Consider the following 24,626-nt stretch of genomic DNA (forward strand, 5'->3'; position numbering starts at 1 on the left):
GAGCGGCACGGTGGTGTAGTGGTTAGTGCTGTCGCCTCACAGCAAGAAGGTCCTGGGTTCGAGCCCCGTGGCCGGCAAGGGCCTTTCTGTGCGGAGTTTGCATGTTCTCCCCGTGTCCGCGTGGGTTTCCTCCGGGTGCTCCGGTTTCCCCCACAGTCCAAAGACATGCAGGTTAGGTTAACTGGTGACTCTAAATTAACCGTAGGTGTGAATGTGAGTGTGAATGGTTGTCTGTGTCTATGTGTCAGCCCTGTGATGACCTGGCGACTTGTCCAGGGTGTACCCCGCCTTTCGCCCGTAGTCAGCTGGGATAGGCTCCAGCTTGCCTGCGACCCTGTAGAAGGATAAAGCGGCTAGAGATAATGAGATGAGATGAGACATTTCTTAGTATCAAAAGGACATGTACATTACTTAATCAACACGTATACCAACTTTCAAGACCATACCACTCATAGTTTTCAAGTTCTGCTCCGGAAACAAAACCTACCCCTAAGACTAACCTGAGAGACTAAGTCCGAAACTGTTTCCATGGAAACATGAAAAGTTAAAATTTCTCAAATTTCTTAGTATGAAAAGGCACATCTACATCCCCTTGTTAACATGTATACCAAGTTTCAAATCCGTATCGTGACCAATTTTGGATATATGCTCCGGAAACGAACACTGCTCTTAGAAACTAAGTCAAAATCTATTTATGTAAAAATTTGAAAAATACTTTTTTTCAAAAATCCAAAATAGCAAAAGGCACCAGTTCACATGTTGCTTGATCTGTATACAAAAGTTTCATGAATACATCTTCAGTAGTTTTAAAGATATGGCCCGGAAATGAAAATGTGACCAGACGGACGGAACCCGTTTCTATATCCCCCCGACAAACTTAATTTGGGCGGGGGATTTAAAAAAAAAAAAAAAAAAAAAAAAAAAAAAAAAAAGTGTGTTGGGGTGAATGGACGGAGGAAGAAACGTTATAAACGGACATCCAAGTACAATTAAAAATAGTAAGAGAAGAGAAAATAAGCTAAAATAGAATAAGACCGATAAAATACAAGAATAAAAGTTACAGTGCAGAGTGAGGAATTAAATCAAAAGCCTCCAATTTGATTTAATTAAAGGCAGCGGTAAAGAAGAACACATTCAGCCTTGATTTAAAAGAACTGAAAGATGCAGCAGACACAAAGTACTTTGTATTGATTAATGTGGGAAATGCGCTCAGTATAATATGGATTTATCACAAAAACACACGCATGTATTTATTATTTTGAAAACCCACCAGCCGACTGATCTGGCACGTTTTAATTGTGCGACAGCAACAACGTAAATAACAGTGCGACGGACTGGTGTCCAAAAGTGTTTTTTCATTTTTACAATGAGCTCACGATATAGTCCTCTATATAGTAATTCCCTATATAGCGAATAGTGAATGAGTGAATGATTTCGGACACATGGTTCATTTCCCAGAAATGACCCTGCCCCCTGTTAAATACACATTTTGCAAGTTTCCTTTAAAGAAATTACAGTTTACCTGATGGTTGTGTTCACACTTGGCCTGAATACAAGTACGCACCCAGGACTGATTCTGGGCTCGTCTGGGGGAGGAGCTCAATCGTAGGTTTGACTTCACTTCGAAGAATTCCAAAAATGACAGGCACTAGCTTCAACTTTTTTCTCTTTTTTAAAATCATCATTTTCCTTTGGTACCAAAATTCAAGCTGCACAGAACAGCACTTTTTGGATGCGTGCTATACCATGATGTCGGGATACCCTTTCACAATCACCATGAAACTTGAAACAGCAAGTAATGTGAGAAGTTGAACCAATCAGTGCAGTGCTGGGAGTGAGATCTTCCACACCTGATGCGAACCACGTTAGAGTACAGTGGCAGCGAGCACCAGACCACATTTTCAAATGGACTCGAGCTTTTACATTTCACCACACATACTAAACTCCCAGGACAAAAGGCCTAGAGACCTAATGTGATGAAGAAAGCCCACCTACGATGTTGCTTCCACACAGGGAAAAGTTAAACAAGCTACTACACCAAATAGTCCAATCACCATAGCAACAAAGAAACGTCCTCACATCGGGGACCACCTTCTTACCTCAGTGCATTCACCCGAGCCAAAATGTATAACAAAAGTTCATATAGAATGCAGGGCTCGACATTAAGGACTGCCCGATTGCCCAGGGCAAGTGAAATATGTATTCGGGCAAGTGGAACATGCCTGACCGGGCAAGCTGGAACGAGCATATATTACGATCTAGCACCACAAAAATTAGGCTTTTTGACCTTTTATTTCACTTCCTAAAAGCGCCCTTCACTACATATCTGCCATTATGTCTTGGCTGTTTTCTTAGTCTCGGTTTCATTTACTGCTTTGCAAGTTATTTTAGGGTGTTTTCACACCTGGTCCCTTTTAAAGGAACCAGACTCAGTCCTCTTTAAGTGGACCAAAAAGTGGACCAACAGAAAAAGAACTCGGTGCTTTTTGTGTTCACACTGTGAATTTATTACAAAGAGGACTGGGTTCTCTTTCTGGTCCAGTTAAGCTCTAATGGGGCCTCAGTCCTCTTTCTGTTCACACCAGGTCCTCTAGAGCCCTCAGACCCCCAGTGCACGGAATTCTGGGTAATTTTCTCTTGAATCAAAATGTCTGCTGCCATGCTTGCCCTGCTGTATTCTTTGATCAAAATAGTGCGGATTAAGGAAAATAAATTTATTCCAGCTATCTATGAGCACAAAACACGGCTGGTAAATTCCAAAAGGAAGTTGAGTTTCCCTGCTACAGTCACGTGACCAACTACGGCAAACGAAGAAGGTTAAACTACAGTGAAAAAGGCGAAGTGAACCCGGTGCGCTTTTTGTTCACAATGCGCAGATTAGGCGAACCGTACCGTTGATTTTTAGCGAACCGTACTGAGACCACCTCCTGAGGTGGTCTCAGATCGGTTCGCTTTAAAGGGGTCTGGGTACGGTTGGAGTGTTCACATATGCGCAAAAAATGCTGAGTCATCGGTCTGAGTTCGGTTAGATGGCTGAAAGGGACCAAGTGTGAAAACACCCTTATATACCCCCGCTGTTGTAGTATGGTATGCGTACTGTTTATAGACCCCTTGCGCATGACATCACGCATCCTGTGATAATTACAGCTGAGGTCAGACAGACACCGTCTTTCATGCAAGCAAGACTTAATCTGTCTTCAATATGGTTAATTTTTGCGCTGTTTTTGCTTGTTCAAACAGAGAAATAGATAAAAGGCATTACCATCTCCCTGCTAGCAAGAAAAATGTTAAATAGAAGCAAATGCTTCAAGAACAACAAGGAAATGAGTGGTTAAAGAATATGAGGAGAGGAGCTCAGCCTGAAAACTCCACAGAAATTCACGATTGTATTTAAAATGTATTTTACAAAAACAGAAAGTCGGAAGTGAGGACGGAAGAGTTTGCTTAAGAATCTTTTTTTTTTTTTCCCCCTGTTCGCGTTAGCTCCTTCATGAAAGTGTTTGATTTTCTTAAAGGTGAAGCTGCTTCCTTATTTAACACAGAAAACCCAGATTGGTTCCTGAAAGAACAGAACAGATTAAGAGCAGAGAGAGCTGGAGCTTTGTTTCATCAGAGGAACGCAATCCTGTGCAAAATATCTATATATCCTTTTTTTTTTGCTATATCATCCACCTATAGGCTAATTTAAAAAAAAAAAAACCTGCGTCATGAGACCGCCACACTGATTCAGTTACAGGTTGCCAGGTCTGTTAAAAAATAAAAAAAATAAAATAAATAACCTCACCCACAATCTACACACTAAACAATAACTTTAACCCATTGACGCCAGATGCTGCGTCACGCAACATTGCCCCTAGCACCGGTTGTTGCATAACGCAACATTGCCCCAAATGCTGGTTGCTGCATAACGCAGCATTGTTGATTTGTCATTATTTTCAAGACACATGCCAGATTTGTTTTTTTTAATAAAAATGTGTTAGTGTTAATGCTGAATGAGCATGATCCAATAAAAGCAGATAATTTTATCTTTTAAATGCAACTTATTTCATGTCTTTATGTGCTTCAGAGGCTGAGATATTGAATTTTTCATAGGCGTTTTCAATTAATTATTTTTATTTCAGAAAACCCTCAGGCAGATTGGGGACCTTTTCTAAAAACTGGCTTAGGCATTTGCAGACTTTTTTTTTGCAGGCGTTTCAGGCGTCAATGGGTTAAAGGAACAGTCCACCGTACTTCCATAATGAAATATGCTCTTATCTGAATTGAGACGAGCTGCTCCGTACCTCTCCGAGCTTTGCGCGACCTCCCAGTCAGTCAGACGCAGTCAGACGCGCTGTCACTCCTGTTAGCAATGTAGCTAGGCTCAGCATGGTCAATGGTATTTTTTGGGGCTGTAGTTAGATGCGACCAAACTCTTCCGCGTTTTTCCTGTTTACATAGGTTTATATGACCAGTGATATGAAACAAGTTCAGTTACACAAATTGAAACGTAGCGATTTTCTATGCTATGGAAAGTGCGCACTATAATGACAGGCGTACTAACACCTTCTGCGCGCTTCGGCAGCGCATTGATACGGAGCTCAGATATCAATGCGCTGCCGAAGCGCACAGAAGGTGTTAGTACGCCTGTCATTATAGTGCGGACTTTCCATAGCATAGAAAATCGCTACGTTTCAATTTGTGTAACTGAACTTGTTTCATGTCACTGGTCATATAAACCTATGTAAACGGGAAAAACGCGGAAGAGTTTGGTCGCATCTAACTACAGCCCCAAAAAATACCATTGGCCATACTGAGCCTAGCTACATTGCTAACAGGAGTGACAGCGCGTCTGACTGCGTCTGACTGACTGGGAGGTTGCGCAAAGCTCGGACAGGTACGGAGCAGCTCGTCTCAATTCAGATAAGAGCATATTTCATTATGGAAGTACAGTGGACTGTTCCTTTAAACTCAAATACCATCCTGTCTGTCATGATGCAGCGTAGGTTGTTTTTTTTTTTAAACCTAGAGGTGGATGATATAACAAAAAAAAAAAAAAATCCCGATATACAAATATTCTCAAACACAGTACTGTTCAAAAGTCTTGGCACCCTATTGTTTTCTTCATACACACTTTGTTATAGATTTCTACATTACCGAGTAATGAACCGACAGTCTGAGAGAGTTCTACACAAACACACTGAACTTTACAACAGCTGCATGCATGTGAAATGGAAATAAATCAACTAAGGCAGACTGTTATTGTCCGTTACAAGTAAAAAGTAACCAATAACCAAACTTCAACTCAATGTGCGATCTTCATTTTATGTTGCAATTCACAAGTATTCTATGGTTTTCCTTAAAAAAATTAAATAAAAGTAGTACTCGCAAAATAGGGGGCAAGTGATAATACTGGGGGGGCAAGTGGAAATTATCCCCCACTTGCCCCCCAGGGTAAGTGGGTTTAAAAGTTAATGTCGAGCCCTGATAGAATGGGTTATAATTCCTGCTTAACCTGTACATAAAAGGCATGATATTCAGATGTTCAGCTGAATCTGAGGAGAATTTCATGTGTCATCACTGTATTATTGCTTTTATATAAAGAAAAAAAAAAAACAAAAACACATGCACTTTTCCCACCAAGAGATCATCTTGTCATGTACAAGAGACAGAGCCAAGGGCATCGTAGTGGGGGGGAAAAGGGGGACGGAGTTACCAGGGCCCCAAGTGGGGGGAGGGCCCTTGAGGAGTCTGTAATTTTATTTTCCTTTAAATATCAACACCATTTAAAGATCACAATATATGCTGCTAACTAATGTAAAGGTAATATTTTGGGTAAATAAATCGTTTGATTAATGGATTGTGTGTCCTAGCCTACATATAGTGTCTGGGGACAGCCCCCCCCCCCACCCTTTGCACGAAATGGTTTAGTCCGCTTTCACCAGGCTTTTTAACTAGGCGCATTTAACATAGCGTTCATTCTGCTGAAGCAGCACTGCGCACTGTAGGCTATCTATGTTATGGAAGATGGTGCACAAGAAAACAAAATCCGGTTTTCAGAAACGAAAAGAGAGGCAGGAAAGAGACGAGAAATGAGGGAAAGCACCTGCTCACAAACTTCTTTCCCAAGTAAGGTGAGCCCAAATATGAAAGCAAATAGCCTACATTAAATGAACACCAGTGGTTATAAATGCTTCAATACCACCGCGATTAACACAAAATTAGAAATAACATGATGCCTTTTTTGTTTGCATTGCAATAGTATACTAATCGAAAATTAAATTCATATTTAGTACTCAGATTGACCATTTGCGTAACTATTTGTTAATGTAGAAATCTGGAAATGGCATTTTTCTTTTATGTAATAAATAAGCTACTTGATACAAATCTGTTCTCTTCAGCCCAATGGAAAGGTGCTCAATTTTCATGCAGGCCTATTATGTTTCGTGACCTTTGGTGGCATTTACTGTTACAACTTTTAATCATTCTGCAAATAAAACAAAGATTCAGTGAAGTATTGTGTGATTAGGGTTTTTTATTCATTTAAGAGTTGTTAGATTAATGTGTGGCTACATAACTGACTGGACTGGTAGTACGCCCTTGTTGTTCGATACTTTCAGCATTGTTAACTGCTGAGCTTTTTTGGGGGGGGGGGGGGGGGGGGGGGGCATGACCACTGCTTGTGCATAGGGCCCAGAATTTGGTGCTACGCCCCTGGGCAGAGCTAAGTGATTGCGGGTGCATGTACACTACCGTTCAAAAGTTTGGGGTCACCCAGACAATTTTGTGTTTTCCATGAAAAGTCACACTTTTATTTCCCACCATAAGTTGTAAAATGAATAGAAAATATAGTCAAGACATTTTTCTGGCCATTTTGAGCATTTAATCGACCCCACAAATGTGATGCTCCAGAAACTCAATCTGCTCAAAGGAAGGTCAGTTTTATAGCTTCTCTAAAGAGCTCAACTGTTTTCAGCTGTGCTAACATGATTGTACAAGGGTTTTCTAATCATCCATTAGGGCCTCTGCATGCTCTTGCGACAAGGCTTTCGCAGACAGCTTTTCGCAGACAGTTGTAATTTATCGTTGAGCGGGGAGTAATAGGCGTGCGCGATGTTATTCACCGCCACAACGCAAGGGGGCGCGAAGTCGCAAAATCGCTAGGAGTAGTTGGTGGGTGTGGTTAGTGGAGTGTTTATCCTCCGGCTACTTATAATGACTAGAACTGGAGTCGTATAGATGTACGTACTTCCTCACTTCCTCGATCAACCACTCTTCGTGCTGCTCCATCTTCGCTCGTGTTTTTAAAAATGGCGGTCGTGAAAACAAACCAAACCGGGAAAGTAGGGAAGCGGAAGTGCGTGTACAGCGGATGTAGAATGGACCAATCAGAGCCCTCTTGTCTGCAAGGCTTCTGCGGTGGTCACAATTTTTGGGAGGTGCGCGCAAAGCGTCTGCGGGGGGGGCTACGCAGACGCCATCTGCGACACCATCTGCGAGGACTGCGTTGTCAGCATAAATTGGCCTTTAGCCTTCTGAGGCAATGAGCAAACACATTGTACCATTAGAACACTGGAGTGAGAGTTGCTGGAAATGGGCCTCTATACACCTATGGAGATATTGCACCAAAAACCAGACATTTGCAGCTAGAATAGTCATTTACCACATTAGCAATGTATAGAGTGGATTTCTGATTGGTTTAAAGTGATCTTCATTGAAAAGAACAGTGCCTTTCTTTCAAAAATAAGGACATTTCAAAGTGACCCCAAACTTTTGAACGGTAGTGTACAAACTTTTGAAATTATATAAGTATTATGGGTCTCGAAACACAAACTGCACCTTTAAAAGGAATTATAATGAAGTTCGTTAAAGAATCGTACCTGTTCAATGTTCTGGCCAGGTATTTGGTTCCGTTTCTGTTAGCTAAGGAAGGATACTTCTTCTGGAGGAAGGCGTACTCATCACGGATAGCATCGGCCACCGATTTCTTGTTGTTGATATCAAGCTGACTCCTGGTTTAATCAGGACAGAAATAAATACACAGGGATATTAGAAAGAAAGCAGTGTATTTTGGATAACTAATAAGTCATGATCTAGAATTAACAGAAGGTCACCTATTGACGACTCCTATAAGTCCCAGTTTAACAGGAATGACTCTGCCCATGAGTACGTCCATGGCGTCTGTGCCAGCATCCATCAGATCCAGTTTTGTCACCACAGCCAGTGTCCTTCGGCCTAACGATGAGTAATTAGTGACAAATTCACTGGCTGAAAAACATCCACCAAAAAAAAAAAAAGGGGTTGACTTATAGACTGACCATCAGGGTCGACCTCACGAGCCACTTTGAGGGCCTCAGACGTGGCCATGTCTGTGTTGGCAGCTGTAACAGCTAATATAATGCAGTTTGGGTTGCTAATGTACTGCAGGATCAGCTCGCGGATTTGGACCTCAATATCTTTGGGCTGGTCACCAACAGGAACCTGAAAACAAACACACAGCAAGGTACGGGTCACTCTGAAAGCTTGATGAGGATATGACCATGTTGATGTTGTGCTGAAACACAGAATGACCTTTGTGATACCAGGCAGATCCACCAACGTGAGATTCACCACATTAGGAGAGAAGATCTTTAGGTGGATCGGCTCACTGCTGATGCCCTGGTGAAAATAGCAAGAACGTCAGCACAACAAGGAGAATAAAGTTATAAAGCTGGGTGTATATATGCTTTTAGTATAAATACGGAGGTGATTATATAACCCCGATTCCAAAAAAGTTGGGACAAAGTACAAATTGTAAATAAAAACGGAATGCAATAATTTACAAATCTCAAAAACTGATATTGTATTCACAATAGAACATAGACAACATATCAAATGTCGAAAGTGAGACATTTTGAAATTTCGTGCCAAATATTGGCTCATTTGAAATTTCATAACAGCAACACATCTCAAAAAAGTTGGGACAGGGCAATAAGAGACTGGAAAAGTTAAAGGTACAAAAAAGGAACAGCTGGAGGACCAAATTGCAACTCATTAGGTCAATTGGCAATAGGTCATTAACATGACTGGGTATAAAAAGAGCATCTTGGAGTGGCAGCGGCTCTCAGAAGTAAAGATGGGAAGAGGATCACCAATCCCCCTAATTCTGCACCGACAAATAGTGGAGCAATATCAGAAAGGAGTTCGACAGTGTAAAATTGCAAAGAGTTTGAACATATCATCATCTACAGTGCATAATATCATCAAAAGATTCAGAGAATCTGGAAGAATCTCTGTGCGTAAGGGTCAAGGCCGGAAAACCATACTGGGTGCCCGTGATCTTCGGGCCCTTAGACGGCACTGCATCACATACAGGCATGCTTCTGTATTGGAAATCACAAAATGGGCTCAGGAATATTTCCAGAGAACATTATCTGTGAACACAATTCACCGTGCCATCCGTCATTGCCAGCTAAAACTCTATAGTTCAAAGAAGAAGCCGTATCTAAACATGATCCAGAAGCGCAGACGTCTTCTCTGGGCCAAGGCTCATTTAAAATGGACTGTGGCAAAGTGGAAAACTGTTCTGTGGTCAGACGAATCAAAATTTGAAGTTCTTTATGGAAATCAGGGACGCCGTGTCATTCGGACTAAAGAGGAGAAGGACGACCCAAGTTGTTATCAGCGCTCAGTTCAGAAGCCTGCATCTCTGATGGTATGGGGTTGCATTAGTGCGTGTGGCATGGGCAGCTTACACATCTGGAAAGACCCCATCAATGTTGAAAGGTATATCCAGGTTCTAGAGCAACATATGCTCCCATCCAGACGACGTCTCTTTCAGGGAAGACCTTGCGTTTTCCAACATGACAATGCCAAACCACATACTGCATCAATTACAGCATCATGGCTGCGTAGAAGAAGGGTCCGGGTACTGAACTGGCCAGCCTGCAGTCCAGATCTTTCACCCATAGAAAACATTTGGTGCATCATAAAACGGAAGATACGACAAAAAAGACCTAAGACAGTTGAGCAACTAGAATCCTACATTAGACAAGAATGGGTTAACATTCCTATCCCTAAACTTGAGCAACTTGTCTCCTCAGTCCCCAGACGTTTACAGACTGTTGTAAAGAGAAAAGGGGATGTCTCACAGTGGTAAACATGGCCTTGTCCCAACTTTTTTGAGATGTGTTGTCATGAAATTTAAAATCACCTAATTTTTCTCTTTAAATGATACATTTTCTCAGTTTAAACATTTGATATGTCATCTATGTTCTATTCTGAATAAAATATGGAATTTTGAAACTTCCACATCATTGCATTCCGTTTTTATTTACAATTTGTACTTTGTCCCAACTTTTTTGGAATCGGGGTTGTAGGAAATCGCGCACACTGATTATCAAGAAATAGTCCTGGACCAATCACCTCGAGCGACTCGGCAAAATGGTGGCCAATTGTTTTGTCACCGTAAGTGAGGAAGAATTACAAATGATGAAAGAAAATGCTGTTCCTAAAAGCACTAAAGATGCTACGAAGTTTGGTCTAAAACTATTCAAAGGTGCGGTGGGATTGTGATTTATTTTATCTACTTCAAAACAAAAGTATTTTATGTGACTTGGCATGGATAAGTGACAGGAGTCTGTGCGCATTACATTCGCATGCTGCTTTTGAAGACTGAAAGAAATGATTTATTTTAAAAAAAAATCGTATTAAAAAAAAAAAAAAATCACCACCTGTGTATTTATACTAAAACAATTACCTGCCTCAGGCTCAGTGAATAATAACCTCAACTTTGTCTCGATTAGTATTCACCGATATTCCCTTCACCTTCTGTGAATAATTGTTAATTATTAGTGTGTAGAACATGCGTACCTTATTGGTGCCAGAAATTCGTTCCGTTTCAGCTTCAATTTCTTGCCTGATTTCGTCAAAATCTGTGTAGATCTTAAACACAAGAAACAGAAGTTTTATATTGTTGCAAAGTGAAAGAAAAAGAACACTCAATGCCATCAGGTATAGACCCCTTCGCAGTAAACGTCATTCATACGCAAGAGGAAATTGCGCGCACAGCCTGGACCCAAAAAAGACTCAGCGACGGTAGAGACGAGAAGAAATATTTGGAAGAAATGCCTAGTTGTTGTGTTGTCGGGTGTCAGAATCGTAGCAGTGATGGGGTTAAAATGTACAGAATTCCAGCAGGATCTCACCCATTCCAAAAAAAAAATCGCCGACGTCTATGGCTACAAGCCATCAAACGTGTAAACTGGGATGAAAGCACCATCAAAAATGCGCGGGTTTGCAGCGCCCACTTCATCACAGGTAAGATCAGGCTATTTATTAAATCTTTCTTTTTTATTCTTTCTAGTCTTCGTTTACTGATGTAGCAAAATACTTTGGTAACGTTTGTCTGATTAGCTGGGTCATAGTTACACAATGTAATGAATATTGTTAGTATGTTAACTTAGCTTTGCATGCAATTTTGTTTGTAGGAGAGGTCTCGCTTGACTCAAGCAGTCCAGATTTTGTGCCATCGTTATTTGCGTATGCCGAAAATCACAATGTTAAAGCAAGGACGGAAAGGTAAAATTGTGTGTCCTCACTCTAAATGCCAACTTACGTTGACTGCTCTAACCTAGCTCCCGCCCCGTTCAGTTTCATTTCTGCTCTCTGCCTCTCGCTTTTTACGCAGCTCTGATTTCTCTTAGCTGCACTCTTTACACTATCATTCCTTTCATGCCATTCCCTCCTGCAAATTGCTGTTTAGTGTTGGTATTTGCTGTTGTAGCTAAAGCCACATTGCCATCACATCACTGGCATAATTTGATTAAAACAAAATGAATATGAATGTCCCATTGTTAATCAAGTTGTAGTCTCGCTGTAACCAGAATGTTGACGGCAGGCTACTTTTGTAAATAGGTTTTTTTTTTTTTTTGAGTTTGACATTTTTTGTAAATAGTATGACTGCCTTCAGGTATCAGAGGAAAAAACTTACTAACATCGTCCGTCCACTCTTTAATTAAATACGGATCCGGTAGGCGATGTCCACTTGTTAGAGTTAACTTATTTATGTAGCATTCTCGATCTTGTAACGACAATTGTTTTGCATAATCTGACAGCTCATAATGCCGTTCTATGGGCAGCGCCATTGTTTCTGGGTCCAGGCTGCGCGCGCATCCTGGCAACGGTCGGTTTGTTTACAGACATGCGAAGGGGTCTATATGATATATATATATATATGAAAAAACTGAATACAGCATAACACGTTTTTCTTAGATCTCCTTCTTGTAAACCAGTAAATTATCTTTTAATCCTTAAAATCTAGACTGCCTTTCAGATTTAGGTCATAAAAAGAATTTTCCCTGACACTCAATTATTTTTGTTTAGTGGACCAAAAACTACTGAATTCGAATCACAGACTTCCAATTTTATTCGTTTTTTTAACAGAACAATTAATGAATTTCTCTCCACGTGGCCCTAAATTCTCCGCTATTTTTTTCCTGCTTCACCATGACCCGGTACAAGATACCAATACGTCATGCATGACGTGGTGGGCTTTCCCTGTTTGCGCAAGGCATTGTGGGATACAAATTTGAAAAAGGAGAGAAAAATGTTGGACGTGAGTGTGCAAATAAAACGTGAAAGACCGATTACAGTAACAGAAAGCGAGAAGAAAAGACGTTATGTTATATACGAAGGAAAGGAAACGCAGGACCAAACTAATAAAGTATCGGCGCTCAGCGAGCACCTCGGTGTGATCAGCTGTTCGTTTAGCGACAGAATGATGGAACTGTCAGTGCACGCTCAAGGTAAACCTGTAGATGGCAGTAATGAGACACTGTGCATGTCAGCTGCCGTAAAACCCAAGAGAAGGCGGCGACGACAGCGACGACACCCGAAAGGTAAACCTGCACATGCGCACACGGACTTCCTCTGTCTGCTTGACTGCGCAAAGCGAGCGATTTCATGCACATTATTTGCTCGGGAATCCCCTCAAATCAAATAACCTCCCAGCCACAGAACGGCCTGTTTTTTTTTTTTTAAAGATATTACAGAAATAAACATATATCGCAATGACCGAATTTCACAGGGAACTAAATTTCACCGGTTTTACGAAATCGAAAGGCCGTGCACTTTTAAATAACGTTAAACAATGCTGTGTAGAGAGCATCCTGCCCCATCATACACAGCATGATAAAAGCACTGTCGAGCCTTTCTTTCCTTCAGTGAAGTCTAATAAAAGCATGTGAATAGAAGCATTAAATAAAGAAATTAAGCAGAAATATTGCCAGAGAGACAGTATTAGGCCTAGAAATACTTTAACTATTATAAGCTACACATTTAAAGTTGCCATATTGACAGATGAACTGTTTGCCACACAGTTTCTGATTTCACTGGAGCCTGGGCCATAGGTTCATAACTCATCTCATCTCATTATCTCTAGCCGCTTTATCCTGTTCTACAGGGTCGCAGGCGAGCTGGAGCCTATCCCAGCTGACTACGGGCAAAGGCGGGGTACACCCTGGACAAGTCGCCAGGTCATCACAGGGCTGACACATAGACACAGACAACCATTCACACTCACATTCACACCTACGGTCAATTTAGAGTCACCAGTTAACCTAACCTGCATGTCTTTGGACTGTGGGGGAAACCGGAGCACCCGGAGGAAACCCACGCGGACACGGGGAGAACATGCAAACTCCGCACAGAAAGGCCCTCGTTGGCCACGGGGCTCGAACCCAGGACCTTCTTGCTGTGAGGCGACAGCGCTAACCACTACACCACCGTGCCGCCCAGGTTCATAACTAATCAATCAATTAATTAATATAAAACACCCTTCCAGCCATGATGGTATGTGAACCAGCTCGCAAACACAACTTATCCATTTAAACCTAATTTTAAAATCACTGATGTCTCAAAGACACACTGAGAAAACAACATGTCGATCAATAATCAATGTTCTCAGACACACCCAGATACAAATATCTCATCTCATTATCTCTAGCCGCTTTAACCTGTTCTACAGGGTCGCAGGCAAGCTGGAGCCTAATAACAACTTACAAGACCATAAACTGAAAAGTCCAGAAACGTACCTTGTTTTTGGTATGTAGAAATTTACCCCATTCTTCACCGTCCACACCTGGAAGCACACAGTGAAATAGCGAAACGTTACAAACGTCTTGGAAACAGTAGGCTCTAATCCCAGTCCAGAGCCCATTTTTAGGGCTTTCTGCACTCTAAAGCAACCCATATTAGCTAAATTGATTGGGATCGGATGTGTTTAAGCACAAAAGCGTAAAACACAGAAATATGGCCCATATGGATTCGAATTACAAAAAAAAAAAAAAACCAGTACAAAATGAAGTACAAGTGTTTTGTTTATTCAGACGTGAACTATGAGCAAAAACGACTCAAAGCATCATGGAAAAACCTCAGTTCACCAAAGGACGTCTTCGTGTACAGTCCGTTATGTGAAGCCCAAGCACTCGATTATATTATTAGCTTCCAACTTTCACTTTAAAGGAGCAGTTTGTCATTTTTACAGCTCTTGTGCTGAAAACATCCCCTTTATCTCTCCATTCCAAACCCGACATGACATGAACTTTCGAATTGCTAGATACAAGTTGAATGGAAAAAGGCAGAACTGAGCAGGTGTTTCAGAAGGGGTGGAGCTATTTTCAGGGCCAGAAAATATGCAAATCGAAGCCTGGAATTAAAGGGCATATTCTGGACCAATTTTGGGTTTTGTTTTGTTTTTTTATATGAAAGTATGTCCCATTACACACTCATCCAGAAGGGTAATTTTGCACAAGGCCATCTGTCTACAGCAGAAAAAAATTCAATAACAAAACGCGTCTGGAAAAATCACAAGGGAGTCTGGAGCCAGATTCGTGACGTTATCTGCGGAAGCGCCAGTAGGTTACGCGAGCTTTGCACGGTTTCAGTGCACAGCCTGTGTAGACCAAGCGCTCCCATTTCTCTCTCACTGTCCGGTCTTTTGGGGAAACGATGAGTACTAATCCCATCAAGATTGGTGTTGCTACACCCTCCTACGATACATCTGTTAACCATTTTAATAATTACGCGATAACGTTGAAGAAATTTGCAGAAAACCACCAGGTCGTTTTCTCATAAACAAACCAGCGCTATTCTTTAAATTCGTTTCTTAAGACAAGGATTTTTTAAGACGTTACCTTGACAGTTTCCGCGATAAACTTCCGCCTTCTTCAAAACAGTCGCCAGATGTCGAGTGGTGACGTGCCTTATCAGCTGATGTTACAGCGTACGCGCTGTCGCACACCTGGAGCGCCGTCCTGGAGGAGCGACCTGACAGCAGGAGGCGTGAACTACCTGTCAAATTGGGCGGGACGTTCACGCCTCCGTAGTGTAACATCAGCTGATAAGGCACGTCACCACTCGACATCTGGTGACTGTTTTGAAGAAGGCGGAAGTTTATCGCCGAAACTGTCAAGGTAACATCTTAAAAAAATCCTTGTCTTAAGAAACGAATTTAAAGAATAGTTTCAATAGGTAGACATAATGAACTTTCACTACATATAGAAACCAGCGCTCACGTAAGATTCAGAAGGAGGCGTCCCACACGCGACGTCACGAAAATCAACGTTTGCCGGGAAATTCAAATGCCAAGTTTTTTCAGAGGCGGACCAATTCGCCTCAAATGGCTTGATTTCAACTGAATTTTTCTGGTATTGCGCAAGGTAAAAGAATTGCACAAAATGCAAAGTGTGACAGATATTTGACCAAAGTTTAATATAAAATAGGAGAATTACATTGATCTTGCCCCTGAATTTACCCGTGATATGCACTTTAAGTGATGAGCCACATCCACTGTATTGCAGTGTTACGAGAAAGCTAAATATTACAAACTGCTCCTTTCATGCACACACACACACACACACGTTCTGCTGAAGCACATTATGGTCACACTAGCATGTGACAAGCTGACATTCACTGTCTATCTCTGGGTGTAGCAGTTGCCAGACAGCAACAAAAAACAAACTACAAACAACAGGAGTGACTTGATGCTTCCTAGAATGAACGTATGGGAAAAAGGGACGCTCTGTTAGTGAGCTTTGAAAATTATGGGACTTCTGTAGAAATGATCATGGCTTAAAGAAACGTAGATGTTCAATTGACTTTTATTTCAGGCCTATTCTGAGATCTGTTAGTTTGTCCGGATTGTTCCAAGCCACTATGCTTCAACTGTTTCAGCTAGCAAATAATAATAATAAAAAAAGAAAGCAATACAAAGGTGAAAACCAAATGACAAATGGGAGCTTAGCACAAACAGGAGCGCAAGCAACAAGGAAAAGGAGACCTTTATAAAGGCGTCCATTTTTCCAGGAATTGGGGTCTGTGGTTAAAGAGAGACAACAAAAAGAACAGGGTTAGCCCAAGACAACTGTTATCTCCATATAGCAATGCAGTCTCTCGACGCTGTAACACATGAGCCGGTGACCTGAATGCCAACGTGAACCGCACTCAGAATATCCTGTTCTTCTGGGATAAATCAGTGAGATTAGCACTAGCACAAATAGATTTATTTCCCAAATCAAAAGCTGACCTACATAGTTTTTGGGGTCTTTTATGTTACAGAAGTCGCTCTGCTTGTTCATGACAATGTAAAGCTAACAAGTTATTCAGGAAGTGTGTGTGTGTGTGTGTGTGTGTGTGTGTGTGTGTGTGTGTGTGTGTGGCTAAACAAAAATCACACTGCATACCAGTCTTATTCTTGTAACAAGGCCTAACCTTAGTCCTAAGCCTACCCGGGCTCATTCCTGTGTGCATACACGGCAATAGGAAAGGATGGGTGTGTGGAGGTTAGTGCACGTACCGTTCTCCTCGCTCGTCTTTCGCCTGTCCTCTGGGTCCACATGCACCAGCTGCAGGATGAGCGGCCTGCGCGTCACGATGCCGGTACCACGAGGCAAGAGGTCTCTGCCAACCAGACTCTCCAGCACAGAGCTTTTCCCACTGCTCTGTTAGACAGAAAGGTCACCGCCATGTTAGCAACACTTCCGTTTTCAAACGGGTTTTTAGTAGGTGTTTAGTCCGTTTGAATCGAGGCCTGTGGCATTTTATTCCTATCTTTAATTAAGAGCGTGGTCTTTCAATTTGAGAACAGTATTCATTCATTTCATGTTCAGATTTTGCAGTGTTTTCTCCTTCTCTCTCAAATCTGTGAGCAGAAGATTCAAGAGTGCAGAAAAGCAAGCAGCATTAGCCATAGTCTCATGGTTAGAGAAGCAGCTATGGGACCAAAAGGTCACCGGTTCAATTCCCTGGACCAGCAGGAATGGCTGAAGTGCCCTTGAGCAAGGCACCTTAACCCTAGTCTGGCTAACGTGACTTCAAAGCTCTACGAGCTATTGGTCTGGCCAAGATATTCAGCCCAACCGTTTCCCAGAGCCCATGGTTGACCCGCCTCCCTGAAATACCTCAGTTTGCTACTGGTCGAAGCCAGAAAAGGCTGTGACGAAGCTTAAACCAATCACATCACTCTTTCCTCTGACGTATGTGACGCGACGATAAGATTCTCACTGAGCCCCATTGATTTGGCTACTAGCGGGGCTAACTGGTAGATTAAACTCTTACCGAAGCCGGTCGGGAGCAAGGCGAAAACGTCCTTCCTTTCAATAAATACCTCCAGGGCTGCTCTTTGCTCCGTTTTCAATGAGAACTTCCTGTTGAATGCTTTCAATACAGCATCTACCGCTGTAAACAATCTATGGCTTCCGGTCGCAGTTCTACTACGTCAGTGCCTTGAACACGCCTCTACCCAGGGCCGTTGGAGATGCTCAAAGTTGATTGGCTCCCGATTTTTCCGGAGCTTGGAAGAGCTGGAGATAGCTTGCCTGGCCAGACTAAGCTCGCAGCAGGCCCTCGTGTTGCGTCACGCTTAGGATGGGCGGGCCCAGGCTACCTTAACCCCTGACTGCTCTGGGTATGTTGTACATCGCTCTGGATAAGAGCATCTGCTCAAGCTGATTCATGTAATGTAATGTAATGTAATGTAATGAGCACAAGCTGGGGCTATTTGAGAAAGACGGGTGAGAACACTGCAAAATCTGAACATGAAATGAATAAATACTGCTCTTAAATAGAACCCTGCTGCGTTTTCTCCACTCGATCGACAGACTAATAGCGGGGAGAGTAAACTCTTGCTTCATCTCTACCTGGAGAACGATGCTGTCTATCCGGCTCTGTAAACTCAAAAACATCAGCTTCCAGCATTTCAACTTTCATACTAATAGCGCCGTCAACACCATCATACTTGTCACCTCACAGATCACTAAAGAGCTGAGCCGAATCCCTGCTGTAACTCGTACTGCATTCATGACAATACTTGGAATTTTCCAACTCAGAACCTTCTATTTCCCAGATTACAGCACTGACATGTCGATGATCTCACCAAACCGCAACTGGCAATTCGGAACACTCAAAAAAAACCTTCAGAAAATTTCTGAGCAGGAAGTACTTGTTCTCTATTAAAGTGCATATTCTGGACCAATGTAGTTTTTTTTTTATATGAAAGTATGTCCCTTTACACACTCATCCAGAAGGGTAATTTTGCACAAGGCCATCTGTCTACAGCAGAAAAAAATAAAATAAAACGCGTCTGGAAAAATCCCAAGGGAGTCTGGAGCCAGATTCGTGACGTCACCTGCGGAAACGCCAGCACGCTGCGCGAGCTTTGCACAGTTTCAGTGCACAGCCTGTGTAGACCAAGCGCTCCCATTTCTCTCTCATTGTCCGGTCTTTTGGAAAACGATGAGTACTAATCCCATCAAGATTGGTGTTGCTACACCCTCCTACGATACATCTGTTAACCATTTTAATAACTACACGATAACGTTGAAGAAATTTGCAGAAAATCACCAGGTCGTTTTCTCATAAACAAACCAGCGCTGACGTAGGATTCGGAACGAGGCGTCCCGCACGCGATGTCACAAAAATCAGCGTTTCCCAGGAAATCCAAATGCCAAGTTTTTTCAGATGCGGACCAATTCGCCTCAAATGGCTTGATTTCAACTGAATTTTTCTGGTATTGCGCAAGGTAAAAAAAAAAAAAAAATTGCACAAAATGTTACAGATATTTGACCAAAGTTTAATATAAAATAGGAGAATTACATTGATCTCGCTCCTGAATTTACCTGTGATATGCACTTTAAAGGAGTTATACACAACTCTTATGCTGCTTTTCCACTACCAACGCGGCTGAGTTGGGCTGAGCCGTGCCGTGCTGAGTCGGGCTGAGTCGAGCTGAGTGGGGCTGTTGGAGTTGCATTTCGACTACAACCGCGCTGAACCGTGCTGGCTGGAAGTGGGTGGACACATTGGGTGGAGATAGCGAAAGTGGGTGGACGTCATGTGATGTCGTTAGGTGACGCAAACAGTGACATCAGTGACCTTTTAAGCGGTAGTCTCACGACCCGGATAGTAAACAATAAACATGGAGGACATGGAGTCGTTAGTGTTGCTGGTCTTGGTGCTGTGGCTTGTTGTCACCGACAACGCCAACAGATACTGGCAAGAGCGTATAGATGAGGCGAGGCGCATAAGGCTTCAGAAATTCTCGTAATTCTTCTTCTTCCGGGTTTACGGTGTTTACAGATCCCAGCGTGCTCTTCACCAATCAGTGCACAGGGGAGTGTCTGCTCACGCCCCTAGCCCCACTCGGCTCGGTTTGGCTCGCTTCAGCCCTACTCCAAAACCGTGCGAGTTTTGGGTGCTGAAGCGAGCTGAGTCGTGCTGCTCTGAGGTAGTCGAACCGCGAGCCGTGTCGGGCTGAAGTGAGCTGAAAAAGGGTAGTGGAAAAGGGCCAATAGTTCACAGTGGTGTAGTGGTTAGCACGGTCACCTCACAGCAAGAAGGTTCTGGGTTCGAGCCCAGCAGCCGGCGAGGGCCTTTCTGTGTGGAGTTTGCATGTTCTCCCCAAAGACATGCAGTTAGGCTAACATGGGGCGGCCTTGGGTTGAAGTGCCCTTGAGCAAGGTACCGAACCCCTGACTGCTCCCCGGGCGCTCTAGTGTGGCTGCACTGCATAAACGCAGAGGATGAATTTCACTGTGCTTGAAGTGTGCAAGAGCCGTTCAGTCTTTCCTACCGGGACGTCAGAAACGTCTCAGGTCCCACTTGGTCATGACCACAGCATCAGCTCAACGTCGTACGGTATATCTGCACTGCAGTCTGTCTCGACGACATCGAATTGGTGAAATCAGTGGCATTTTTGCTCCTCACCAACGAAATGTCCCCTGCACACATCCACTAACTTCCCACAGGAACATCATCAACAAAACATCAATTATCAGCATGATCTCTCAGTACTTCACAATTACCGCAACACAAACAACATTTAATGGGTTTCAGGCTGGAGTTGCCAAGAATTTGAATGTCTTGTTTTAGTCACTAAACACTACATAGAGCACCTCTACGGTACCAAAACCCCTAAAACTAGTGTCCCTAGCTGTAGCTCACCTTCACTCCTACCTGTCTAACCTCGAAGTCATGTCGCCTCGATAGTGCACTCGCAAAAATGTCAGTGACGTAATGAACCCACACCATCCAGCTACAATAACACTAATAAAGCGAGGTGAAGACAACTAGGTTAACTAGCTAGTTATCGTTAACTAGTGATATAAAAGGGCTCTCTGGGTGCAGCATACAACCTTGTTACTGAGGAGTCGTCGAAATAAACAAACAAAAACAAAATAATGCTATTCAGGGTGGGTTTTTTTTACATATTGTTCCAGAATTCGTTATTGTTAGCATGCTAATGCTAATGCTAGCTGTACCGAAAGTGAGAAGCTCGGCGTTACCTGCGTCCCGACCACAGCGATCTGCGGCAGCTGGATGATATCCGCGCCCACGGTGTTAAACACATCCTGGAGCTTGTTAATGACAGGAATAAGAGCCTCCATTGCTTACGGCAATCGCTGCCTGTCAGAATGAACGAACCGCGCTGCTAAACACAGCACAAAGTCATCCGAACGTCCCTCACACAACCACCATTAGCAAGCCGCTCTGCTCTGACAGCTGCGTGCGCGCGCAGCTTCTCGCGAGGAATTGTGGGACATGGAGTTTTCTAAGCAGCACGCGCGACGCCTGTACTACAGACTGCTGAAGCTTCTAGAAACTACACTTCCGGGTTTCGCTTTGATACCTCATCATAAAACAACTACTTTTGAGCTTATTTTCTGTGCATTTCTATATGCATTTACATAATTAAAAAAAAATAAATAGGTTTTTAAAAGTTCCAAATATTTATAAGCAGCTAGTTACTTAAAAATTACGTTTTTGTTTTTTTTTTTGCTTCATAAAATCTTGTGTTCAGGTCAATTTCGCTGACGTTTTGCTAATCAGGGAGCATTTTAGCTGAAAAAGAAAAATACACAGTGGTGCTTGAAAGTTTGTGAACCCTTTAGAATCTTCTATATTTCTGTATAAATATGACCTAAAACATCATCAGATTTTCACACAAGTCCTAAAAGTAGATAAAGAGAAACAAATGAGACAAAAATATTATACTCGGTCATTAATTTATTGAGGAAAATGATCCAATATTACATATCTGTGAGTGGCAAAAGTATGTGAACCTTTGCTTTCAGTATCTGGTGTGACCCCCTTGTGCAGAAATAACTGCGACTAAACGTTTGCGGTAACTGTTGATCAGTCCTGCACACCGGCTTGGAGGAATTTTAGCCCATTCCTCCGTACAGAACAGCTTCAACTCTGGGATGTTGGTGGGTTTCCTCACATGAACTGCTCGCTTCAGGTCCTTCCACAACATTTCTATTGGATTAAGGTCAGGACTTTGACTTGGCCATTCCAAAACATTAACTTTATTCTTCTTTAACCATTCTTTGGTAGAACGACTTGTGTGTTTAGGGTCGTTGTCTTGCTGCATGACCCATCTTCTCTTGAGATTCAGTTCATGGACAGATGTCCTGATATTTTCCTTTAGAATTCGCTGGTATAATTCAGAATTCATTGTTCCATCAATGATGGCAAGCCATCCTGGCCCAGATGCAGCAAAACAGGCCCAAACCATGATACTACCACCACCATGTTTCACAGATGGGATAAGGTTCTTATGCTGGAATGCAGTGTTTTCCTTTCTCCAAACATAACGCTTCTCATTTAAACCAAAAAGTTCTATTTTGGTCTCATCCATCCATAAAACATTTTTCCAATAGGCTTGTCCATGTGATCTTTAGCAAACTGCAGACGAGCAGCAATGTTCTTTTTGGAGAGCAGTGGCTTTCTCCTTGCAACCCTGCCATGCACACCATTGTTGTTCAGTGTTCTCCTGATGATGGACTCATGAACATTAACATTAGCCAATGTGAGAGAGGCCTTCAGTTGCTTAGAAGTTGCCCTGGGGTCCTTTGTGACCTCACCGACTATTACACGCCTTGCTCTTGGAGTGATCTTTGTTGGTCGACCACTCCTGGGGAGGGTAACAATGGTCTTGAATTTCCTTCATTTGTACACAATCTGTCTGACTGTGGATTGGTGGAGTCCAAACTCTTTAGAGATGGTTTTGTCACCTTTTCCAGCCTGATGAGCATCAACAACGCTTTTTCTGAGGTCCTCAGAAATCTCCTTTGTTCGTGCCATTATACACTTCCACAAACATGTGTTGTGAAGATCAGACTTTGATAGATCCCTGTCCTTTAAATAAAACAGGGTGCCCACTCATACCTGATTGTCATCCCATTGAGTGAGAACACCTGACTCTAATTTCACCTTCAAATTAACTGCTAATCCTAGAGGTTCACATACTTTTGCCACTCACAGATATGTAATATTGGATCATTTCCCTCAATAAATAAATGACCAAGTATAATATTTTTGTCTTGTTTGTTTAACTGGGTTCTCTTTATCTACTTTTAGGACTTGTGTGAAAATCTGATGATGTTTTAGGTCATATTTACGCAGAAATGACCACAAGTTGACCTAGTGGTTAGCGTGTCTGCCTCTTGATCGTGAGTTCTATTCACGGTCAGGTCATACCCAAGACCATCATAAAAATGGTACGTACTGCTGTCTGGCAAGGCATGCTGCAATACAGATGCGAGTGGGGAGTCAAACTCTCGCAGTTAACAGAGAACTAGCCCCCCACTGTAACCCTAGCTAGGTAATAGGTGAGAGGCCAAGGGCTATGGAAATGGGAATTGGGACTGCCCCACATGGCGTGGGAAGGACTTTGATTTTTTTTTATTTATGCAGAAATATAGAAAATTCTAAAGGGTTCACAAACTTTCAAGCACCACATACATATATACAACCCCGATTCCAAAAAAGTTGGGACAAAGTACAAATTGTAAATAAAAATGGAATGCAATAATTTACAAAGCTCAAAAACTGATATTGTATTCACAATAGAACATAGACAATACATCAGATGTTGAAAGTGAGACATTTTGAAATTTCATGCCAAATATTGGCTCATTTGAAATTTCATGACAGCAACACATCTCAAAAAAGTTGGGACAGGGGCAATAAGAGGCTGGAAAAGTTAAAGGTACAAAAAAGGAACAGCTGGAGGACCAAATTGCAACTCATTAGGTCAATTGGCAATAGGTCATTAACATGACTGGGTATAAAAAGAGCATCTTGGAGTGGCAGCGGCTCTCAGAAGTAAAGATGGGAAGAGGATCACCAATCCCCCTAATTCTGCGCCGACAAATAGTGGAGCAATATCAGAAAGCAGTTCGACAGTGTAAAATTGCAAAGAGTTTGAGCATATCATCATCTACAGTGCATAATATCATCAAAAGATTCAGAGAATCTGGAAGAATCTCTGTGCGTAAGGGTCAAGGCCGGAAAACCATACTGGGTGCCCGTGATCTTCGGGCCCTTAGACGGCACTACATCACATACAGGCATGCTTCTGTATTGGAAATCACAAAATGGGCTCAGGAATATTTCCAGAGAACATTATCTGTGAACACAATTCACCGTGCCATCCACCGTTGCCAGCTAAAACTCTATAGTTCAAAGAAGAAGCCGCATCTAAACATGATCCAGAAACGCAGACGTCTTCTCTGGGCCAAGGCTCATTTAAAATGGACTGTGGCAAAGTGGAAAACTGTTCTGTGGTCAGACGAATCAAAACTTGAAGTTCTTTATGGAAATCAGGGACGCCGTGTCATTCGGACTAAAGAGGAGAAGGACGACCCAAGTTGTTATCGGCGCTCAGTTCAGAAGCCTGCATCTCTGATGGTACGGGGTTGCATTAGTGCGTGTGGCATGGGCAGCTTACACATCTGGAAAGACCCCATCAATGCTGAAAGGTATATCCAGGTTCTAGAGCAACATATGCTCCCATCCAGATGACATCTCTTTCAGGGAAGACCTTGCATTTTCCAACATAACAATGCCAAACCACATACTGCATCAATTACAGCATCATGGCTGCGTAGAAGAAGGGTCCGGGTACTGAACTGGCCAGCCTGCAGTCCAGATCTTTCACCCATAGAAAACATTTGGCGCATCATAAAATGGAAGATACGACAAAAAAGACCTACGACAGTTGAGCAACTAGAATCCTACATTAGACAAGAATGGGTTAACATTCCTATCCCTAAACTTGAGCAACTTGTCTCCTCAGTCCCCAGACGTTTACAGACTGTTGTAAAGAG

General features: G+C 42.5%; 1 protein-coding gene across 3 annotated transcripts in view; it reads right to left on the reverse strand.

Moving 5' to 3' along the window:
• The window catches only part of dnm1l (dynamin 1-like), a 46,210-nt gene extending 25,178 nt beyond the window's left edge, over positions 1-21,032 (reverse strand). For 2 of the 3 annotated variants that reach the window (XM_060928166.1, XM_060928164.1), the window contains exons 1-9: positions 20,799-21,032; positions 16,814-16,958; positions 16,298-16,333; positions 14,052-14,098; positions 10,831-10,902; positions 8,551-8,637; positions 8,298-8,460; positions 8,094-8,214; positions 7,860-7,991 (exon numbers count right to left, since the gene is read on the reverse strand). In XM_060928166.1, coding sequence (XP_060784149.1) covers positions 7,860-7,991; positions 8,094-8,214; positions 8,298-8,460; positions 8,551-8,637; positions 10,831-10,902; positions 14,052-14,098; positions 16,298-16,333; positions 16,814-16,958; positions 20,799-20,900 — 905 coding nt within the window. In that variant the 5' untranslated portion in view covers positions 20,901-21,032. The remainder of the gene's footprint in view (positions 1-7,859; positions 7,992-8,093; positions 8,215-8,297; positions 8,461-8,550; positions 8,638-10,830; positions 10,903-14,051; positions 14,099-16,297; positions 16,334-16,813; positions 16,959-20,798) is intronic. The other variant, XM_060928165.1, reaches the window with a different exon arrangement.
• Positions 21,033-24,626: the final 3,594 nt, after the last annotated feature.

Source organism: Neoarius graeffei, chromosome 8 (assembly GCF_027579695.1).
Source record: "Neoarius graeffei isolate fNeoGra1 chromosome 8, fNeoGra1.pri, whole genome shotgun sequence".
Classification (NCBI taxonomy): Eukaryota; Metazoa; Chordata; class Actinopteri; order Siluriformes; family Ariidae; genus Neoarius; species Neoarius graeffei.